This window comes from Eimeria necatrix, genomic scaffold (assembly GCF_000499385.1).
Source record: "Eimeria necatrix Houghton genomic scaffold, Enh_scaff531, whole genome shotgun sequence".
Lineage (NCBI taxonomy): Eukaryota > Apicomplexa > Conoidasida > Eucoccidiorida > Eimeriidae > Eimeria > Eimeria necatrix.
This window is the reverse complement of record NW_013654403.1, coordinates 1-7,500: the sequence shown is the minus strand read 5'-3', so window position 1 is coordinate 7,500 and position 7,500 is coordinate 1. Positions and strand designations below refer to the sequence as shown.

The 7,500-nt window shown below is 55.2% G+C and overlaps 3 protein-coding genes across 3 annotated transcripts in view; 2 read left to right on the top strand and 1 right to left on the bottom strand.

Annotated features, from left to right (window-relative positions):
• ENH_00061230 (hypothetical protein, conserved) overlaps positions 1-403 on the top strand; it is a gene marked incomplete at both ends in the record, with an annotated part of 952 nt that extends 549 nt beyond the window's left edge. Inside the window, one exon of the mRNA XM_013581994.1 lies at positions 1-403. This exon is cut by the window's left edge and continues 67 nt beyond it. Within this exon, the coding sequence (XP_013437448.1) occupies positions 1-403 (403 nt within the window).
• Positions 404-775: 372 nt separating this feature from the next.
• On the bottom strand, positions 776-5,043 carry ENH_00061220 (integral membrane transporter, putative; the record flags this gene model as incomplete). Its single annotated transcript, XM_013581993.1, has 5 exons — positions 776-887; positions 3,204-3,639; positions 3,883-4,016; positions 4,298-4,828; positions 5,027-5,043. The coding sequence occupies 5 exons, from the start codon at positions 5,041-5,043 to the stop codon at positions 776-778; spliced, it is 1,230 nt and encodes a 409-aa protein (XP_013437447.1).
• Positions 5,044-5,513: 470 nt separating this feature from the next.
• Positions 5,514-7,365, top strand: ENH_00061210 (hypothetical protein, conserved; the record flags this gene model as incomplete). Its single annotated transcript, XM_013581992.1, has 4 exons — positions 5,514-5,601; positions 5,818-5,907; positions 6,123-6,204; positions 6,396-7,365. The coding sequence occupies 4 exons, from the start codon at positions 5,514-5,516 to the stop codon at positions 7,363-7,365; spliced, it is 1,230 nt and encodes a 409-aa protein (XP_013437446.1).
• Positions 7,366-7,500: the final 135 nt, after the last annotated feature.

Below are 7,500 nucleotides of genomic sequence, written 5' to 3'. Positions count from 1 at the left end.
AGCAGCAGCAGCCAAACCCAGCAGCAGCAGCAGCAGCAACATCGGCAGCAGCAGCAGCAGCAGCAGCAGCAGCAGCCAGCGTCTATCCCACAAAGAAGCTCGCGCTTTACGGATGCTGCTGTGCTGCCCCTCAGGGCTGCAGGCGGTGGGGGGAGCCTTTATTGCTTTTGACAATTTGCAGCAGCAGCAGCAGCAGCAGCAGCAGCAGCAGCAGCAGCAGCAAGAGCAGCAGCAGCAGCAGCGGCAGGCCTTGCTGACAGCACTGCGAGACCTATCATGTGCAACTTCTCTTGCTGAAGTTGCTGCTGCGAACTGCATGCAGCAGCAGCCTGACAGCAAGCGCCTTGCTTCAGAGACGCAGCAGCAACAGCAGCAGCAGCAGCAGCAGCAACAGCGGCCGTAGCAGCAGCAGCAGCTGCTGCTGCTGCTGCTGCTGCTCTCGAAGCTGCGCATATATTTAAAACTGAGTTTTGGGTGTGGGCCCCCCCACACGAGGTGTCTGTACACCTGAGCAGGCAGCACTCGCCTGCGCATTTGAGCAACAGCAGCAGCAGCAGCAGCAGCAGCAGCAGCAGCAGAGCTGCTGCTGCTGCTGCTGCTGCTGCTGCTCTTGCTTCTGCTGTTTTTTCTGTATAGAGCTGACATCGCGCGAGGCCGCAAGAGCCTCTTAAGTACATGACAAACTCCTTCCTGTGTACATCTGTTGCTGCTGCTGCAGCTGCTGCTGCTGCTGCTGCTGCTGCTGCTGCAGCTGCTGCTGCTGCTGCTGCAGCAACTAAGGCTTGAAGAGCTGGTAAGCCCGAGAGCCTCTTAAAGACAGCAGCAAAACGACAACAGAAAAGCAGCAAAGAGACACCGCGCGGCAGGTGCCCGAAACTCCCAGGTGGCTGTACACCCCACACCGCAGCAGCAGCAGCAGCAGCAGCAACAGCAGCAGCAGCAGCAGCAGCAGCAGCAGCAGCAGCAGCAGTGAGGCCTCGGAGTGCGTACTGAGGAAGTAGAGACTAACTGCGGGGAATGAAAAGACAAAAAGAGAGAAATGAGAAAACAAAAAAGACAAATAAAAGATAAATTAAAGGACAAAAAAGAAATAAAAAAGAAATAAAAAAAGAAATAAAAAAGGAATAAAAAAGATAAAAAAAAGACAGTGAGAGACAAATAAGAGATAAATAAAAGGACAAAAAGAAATAATAAAATAAAATTAAAAAAATAATAAAATAAAATGAAATAAATTGAAAGCAAACTAAAGAGACAAAATGGGACAAATAAGAAGCAAATAAAAGCACAAAAAATAAAAATAAAAAAGAAAAATAAAAAGCAAAAAGAAACAAATTAAAGACAAATAAAAAGACAAATAAAAGGCAAAAAGAGACAATTAAAAAACAAATAAAAAGGCAAAAAGAAACAAATAAAAGGCACATAAAAAGATAAATAAAAAGACAAAAAGAAAGAAATAAAAGACACGTAAAAAGACAAATAAAAAGACAAAAAGAAAGAAATAAAAGACACAAAAAAGACGCAAAAAGGCAAATAAAAAGATAAACAAAAACACAAAAAGAGGCAGAAGTAATAAAAGGAAATAAAAGAAAAAGTTGGGGCAAAAAGAGACAATAAAATGCAAATAACTTCACAAAAAAGAAACAAAGTGGGCACAAAAAAGGCAAAAAAAGAGCCGAAAAAAGTCAAAAAAAAGCCAAAAAAAGACAAAAAAGAGGAAAAGGAAACGCGGAATTCAAAAACGACAAAAAGGAGAGGAAAGAGAAGAAAAAAAGAGACAAAAAAGTCCAAAAAGGACAAAAAAAGAATTAAAAATGAATTTAAAATCAAAAAATAAAAAACTTTGCTGCACCTCGTCAGCGGCGGCAAGACAAAAGCCCCCACCAAAGAAGAGCCCAGCTGGGCCATAAACACAAACCCGTACACGCGCCCTGCAGCAGCAGCAGCAGCAGCAGCAGCAGCAGCAGCAGCAGCAGCAGCACAGCAGCAGCAGCACAGCAGCAGCAGCAGCAGAAGCAGAAGAGGGGCGTAGTTACGAACGGGCAAAGGGGCGGCACAGTCTTGCTGCAGCTGGGGCAGCTGCAGCAGCTGCTGCTGCAGCAACGTCGCTCACTGTTTCTGCTGCTGCTGCTGCTGCTGCAGCAGCAGCAGCTACTGCTGCAGCAGCTGCTGCTGCGGTGTTTTGAAAGCTGCTACTTGTGTGGGGCTTGTGAACAGCTAACAACCGGGCCACGCCCTAGGGTTTAGGGTTTAGGGTTTAGGGTTTACCAAAGCGCTGCTGCCGACGACGGCAGCAGCGGCTGCAGAGCCTAGGGTTTAGGGTTTAGGGTTTAGGGTTTAGGGTTTACCAAAGGCTTGTCTGCCGAAGAGAGCAGCAGTGCCTGCGGGGAAAAGTGCAAAATTTCCTCCAAGACAAAAGAAGTTAAGACAAACTGCTGCAGCATAAAGGGCCCCGTTAATTGCTGCTGCAGCAGACAGCAGCAGCAGCGCAGCGAACCAAAGGCTCGAGAGCAGCGCCTGCAGCAGCAGCAGCAGCAGCAGCAGCAGCAGCAGCAGCAGCGGAAGCAAACGCACACACACAAGCGAACAGTCGGCGAGACAGAGGGGCGTTGCAGCTGCAGCAGAAGCTGCTGCAGCACCGCTGGCAGCAGCAGCAGCAGCAACGGCAGCAGCGACAGCAGCACGGCTGGCAGCAGCAGCGCCAGCACGAACAGCAGCAGCAAGGCCAGCAGCAGCAGCAGCAGCGCCAGCACGACCAGCAACAGCACAGCCAGCCGCAGCAGCAGCAGCAAGACCAGCAGCACCAGCAGCAGCAGCAGCAGCAAGACCAGCAGCACCAGCAGCAGCAGCAGCAAGACCAGCAGCACCAGTAGTAGTAGTAGTAGTAGTAGTAGTAGTAGCAGCAGCAGCAGCAGCAGCAGCAGCAGCAGCAGCAGCAGCAGCAGCAGCAGCAGCAGCAGCAGCAGCAGCAGCAGCAGCAGCGGACTAGAGCTTGCTGAAAAGTATGCGCGTCTGCATATTTTCCCCAGAGAATCCTGCCCAGGGCGTTGCATGCACTTGCTGCAGCACCAACAGCAGCAAGTTGGGGTTCGCTGAGCTGCTGCAGTCCTGCAGCAGCAGCAGCAGCAGCAAGAGGCTTCCAGAAGCTGGCCACAAAGATAATGCAAATGCCCTGCAGCAAAAAGCTGCCCCACAGCAGCAGGAACTGGGGGGACAGCAGCACAGCAGCCAGCGGCGGCTGCTGCTGCTGCTGCTGCTGCTGCTGCTGCTGCTGCAGCTGGCGCTGCAGCAGCTGCCCCTCCTCCTCCTGCGCGAGCGCCTTCTGCTGCTGCTGCTGCTGCTGCTGCTGCTGCTGCTGCTGCAGCTCGGGGGGGTTTGAAATGAGGCAAACCGCCAGCAGCACCAAAACCAAATAAACAGCAGCAAGAGTGGAGAAAGCAGCAGGAACTCTTTGGAGGATTTCGGGGTCTTCGTAGTACATTTCGGGGGGCCCTGCTGCTGCTGCTGCTGCTGCTGCTGCTGCTGCTGCTGCTGCTGGCTTCGTGGGGGGGGCCCCCCGAGGGTTTAGCAGCTGCTGCTGCAGCGGGGAAAACACTACACTCCCCAGCCCAAACCCTGCAGTGATCAGCCCGCTCACCAACCCTGCGCGCACGCAAACCCTAAACCCTAAACCCTAAACCCTAAACCCTAAACCCTAAACCCTAAACCCTACGTCCCAAGCCAGCCCCCGCAGCCCTTGCAGCACCCGTCCCCGCAGCAGCGCGCAGGCCCCGCGCGCCTCCCCCGGCCGCGCGCTTCGAGGGTTTAGGGTTTAGGGTTTAGGGTTTAGGGTTTAGGGTTTGCCTTGTTGTTGGGGGAACCAGCGCAGCGCAGCAACTAAGGGACTTGTGTAGGCCACGCCGAGGCCAAAGCCATAAAGGACTCCGTAAGAAAAAAGAAAAACCCTAAACCCTAATTTGATGGTTAACTGAGATGTATAGACACCCGACACGAACAGCAAACCCCCCAGCAGACTCACCCTGAAACCCCACACACACAGCAGCAAAACGCGCTCAGCAGCAGCAGCAGCAGCAGCAGCAGCAGCAGCAGCAGCAGCAGCGGCAGCAGCAGCAGCAGCAGCGTTGTAGCACAGCAGCGGCAGCAGCAGCAGCCTTGTAGCACTGCAGCGGCAGAACTGCAGCAGCAGCACTGCAGCAGCAGCACTGTAGCACTGCAGCAGCAGCACTTCAGCAGCAGCACTGCAGCAGCAGCACTGCAGCAGCAGCAGCAGCAGCAGCAGCAGCAGCAGCAGAGGCCGCACGGCCTGGGTCCGAGCTTTCTCTCGAGGGCGCCGCCGAGGGGCATGCCGAGGGCCATGGCGCTGAAGCTTGCTGCTGTTATTGTTGCTGCTGCTGCTGCAGTGATGTTGCTGCTGCTGCTGCTGCTGCTGCTGCTGCTGTTTCTTAAGAAAGAAATAAAATAAATCGAAGACACTCCCAAACAATAAACTGTCCCCAAAGCCACGTGCAGCAGCACGCCCCCCAGCAGCGCGCACACGCCCCCCCACCGCATGCTGCTGCTGCTGCTGCTGCTGCTGCTGCTGCTGCTGCTGCTGCTGCTGCTGCTGCTGCTGCTGCTGCCGCTGCTGCTGCTGCTGCTGCTCAGCTCCGAGCCGTGCGGCAGCCACGCGGGCGACGCATGCAGCGACGGGTCCGCAGAAGACATCTTGCTGCTGCTGCTGCTGCGCTTGCTGCTGCTGCTGCTGCTGCTGCTGCTGTTCTTGCTGCTGCTGCTGCTGTGAGGGACAGAAAGCCCTGGAAGAAATAAGTGGGCTTCCGCGCGTGTACACCCCCTGGGAAACAAACCCTAAACCCTAAACCCTAAACCCTAAACCCTAAACCCTCGGGCTTGTTTACAGGAGCTTCAAACCCTTGGCTCACAACACCGCCTGCTGTGTCTCGACAGCTCCAGCAAGTCAAAACCACTTCCAAACCCTAAACCCCAAACCCTAAACCCTAAACCCTAAACCCTTCTCTACCAATTCAATTACTTATTCCATTCCTGCATGATTAAAACATCGGGACACACAGCAGCAGCAGCAGCAGCAGCAGCAAAGTTGCTGCTGCTGCTGCTGCTGCTCCTGTCTCAGAGGGGCCCCAGAGGGCACAGGGGCCCCACTGTTGGGGCTGTCCTTCCGCATGCAAATCCTTCATGAAATAGGGTTTAGGGTTTAGGGTTTAGGGTTTAGGACTTAGATTTTAGGGTTTAGGGTTTAGGGCTGAGGGTTTGCAGAGAGTTTCCTGCTGCAGCCGAAGAAGATCGCCGCCGCGGCGCGAGCAGCAGCAGCAGCGCAGCAGCAGCAAAGGCAGCAGCTGCAACGGCAACAGCAGCAGCAGCAGCAGCAACAGCAGCAGCAGCAGCAGCAGCAGCATTTCTCTAATCCGGGGCCCGAAGAGCAGCAGTGCTGCTGCAGCCCCCGACTCAAGTCCCAGGAACGAGGGTTTAGGGTTTAGGGTTTAGGGTTTAGGGTTTTGAAAATGAGAGTTAGCCGGCGCAAGAACTTTAAAAAGATAATGCGCTTCTATGCAACAAACTTCGGCATTCAGGAGCCCTACCAACTCATTGGTAAGAAACCCTAAACCCTAAACCCTAAACCCTAAACCCTAAACCCTAAACCCTCGGTTCCCTAAGCCCTCCGCCGGGCTCCCCTCTGTGAGGGGTTCTCTCGAAACCCTAGAATGGGGGTTTTGCAAACCCTAGCCTACCCCGCCGATCCTTGAGAACCTGGGCCTAGGGTTTAGGGTTTAGGGTTTAGGGTTTAGGGTTTAGGGTTTGGCTCAGTCGACGGGACTTTCGTGGCCGCCTGCCTTCGCCACAAAGTAAATGCAGCAGAGCTGCTGCCGCGAGTGCTCTGCGGCAAAACCACCATGCGTAAACCCTAAACCCTAAACCCTAAACCCTAAACCCTAGCCCCTACGGAAACCGAAGCTTTGACAAACCCTAAACCCTAGCCCGTTTTGCAGCAGCCAGCAGCAACTGCAGAGCCGGCGCAGCCCGCGTTTTGCTGCAGCTGTGCCCCGGAGAAGCAGGTTTTAGGGTTTAGGGTTTAGGGTTTAGGGTTTAGGGTTTAGGGTTTGTGGCTACAGTGATGACCCCCTGCATCTTAAAAGAGCTGCGGAGCCTCCCGGGGGCCGAAGGTGCTGCTGTAGCAGCAAAGCGCTTCAGACGGTGAGCTGTAAACCCTAAACCCTAAACCCTAAACCCTAAACCCTAAACCCTAGTGGGCCTCCAAACCCTAAACCCTGATCCCTGAAGTGAATCCTTTTATTGCGTAGCCCGCAGCGGCGGCTCCTTCTAGGGTTTAAGGCCTAGGGTTAGGGTTTAGGGTTTAGGGTTTGAGGCTGCTGCGGCTGCTGCAGCTACCCTTGCCAGCATGCTGAAGAAGCAGCAGCAGCAGCTGCTGCTGCTGCTGCTGAAGCTGCTGCTGCACTTGCTACCCCAGTCCTAGATGACTCAGATGCAGCAGCAGCAGAAGGAACAACAGCAGCAGCAGCAGAAGGAACAGCAGCAGCAGCAGCAGAAGGAACTGCAACAGCAGCAGCAGCAGATGGAGCAGCAGCAGCAGCAAAAGAGGCAGCAACAGCAGCAGCAGCACACGAAGCTGCAAATGCTGCAGCAGCCCCCGAGCCACCAAGGAAGAAGAGGAGAGCAGCAGCAGAAAGCAGCAGCAGCGCAGCAGCAGCAGCTGCTGCAGCAGCAGAAGATAAAGGCGACATGTCGGACCCACAGCAGCAGCAGCAGCAGCAGCAGCAGCAGCAGCAGCACAAACCGGTTCGGAGGCAGCTGTTCGCGGACAGCAGCGATGAAGAAGACGTTCCCCCCCTTAGCAGCAGCAGCAGCAGCAACTCCAGCAGCAGCAGCAGCAGCAGCAGCAGCAGCAGCAGCAGCAGCAGCAGCAAGACCCTAAACCTCCCAAAGCAGAAGTTTCTTCACCACCCAGCGCTGGTGGGGGGGGCCCTGCCTGACGACTTCAGCAGCAGCAGCAGCAAGAAGCAGCAGCAGCAGCAGCAGCAGCAGCAGAGCATCCAGGCAGCAGCAGCAGCAGCAGCGCGGCACCTAGCGCAGCAGCCAGCAGCAGCTGGGGGGGGCCCCCCGGGGGGCCCCCCGGGGGGCCCCCGGGGGGCCCCCAAAAAGGGTACAGAAGGGGGGGCCCCCCTTCCTGATGCTTATGGTTGTATTGTTAGTCTTGCCAGCAGCCAGCAGCAAAGAAAACTTTGTGTTGCTACTCAAGACCCTAGACTTAGAGAGAGACTCAGGTGCTGCTGCTGCTGCTGCTGCTGCTGCTGCTGCTGCTGCTGCTGCTGCTGCTGCTGCTGCTGCTGCTGCTGATGACTGCTGCTGCTGCTGCTGCTCAGCTCCGAGCCGTGCGGCAGCCACGCGGGCGACGCATGCAGCGACGGGTCCGCAGAAGACATCTTGCTGCTGCTGCTGCTGCGCTTGCTGCTGCTGCTGCTGCTGCTGCTG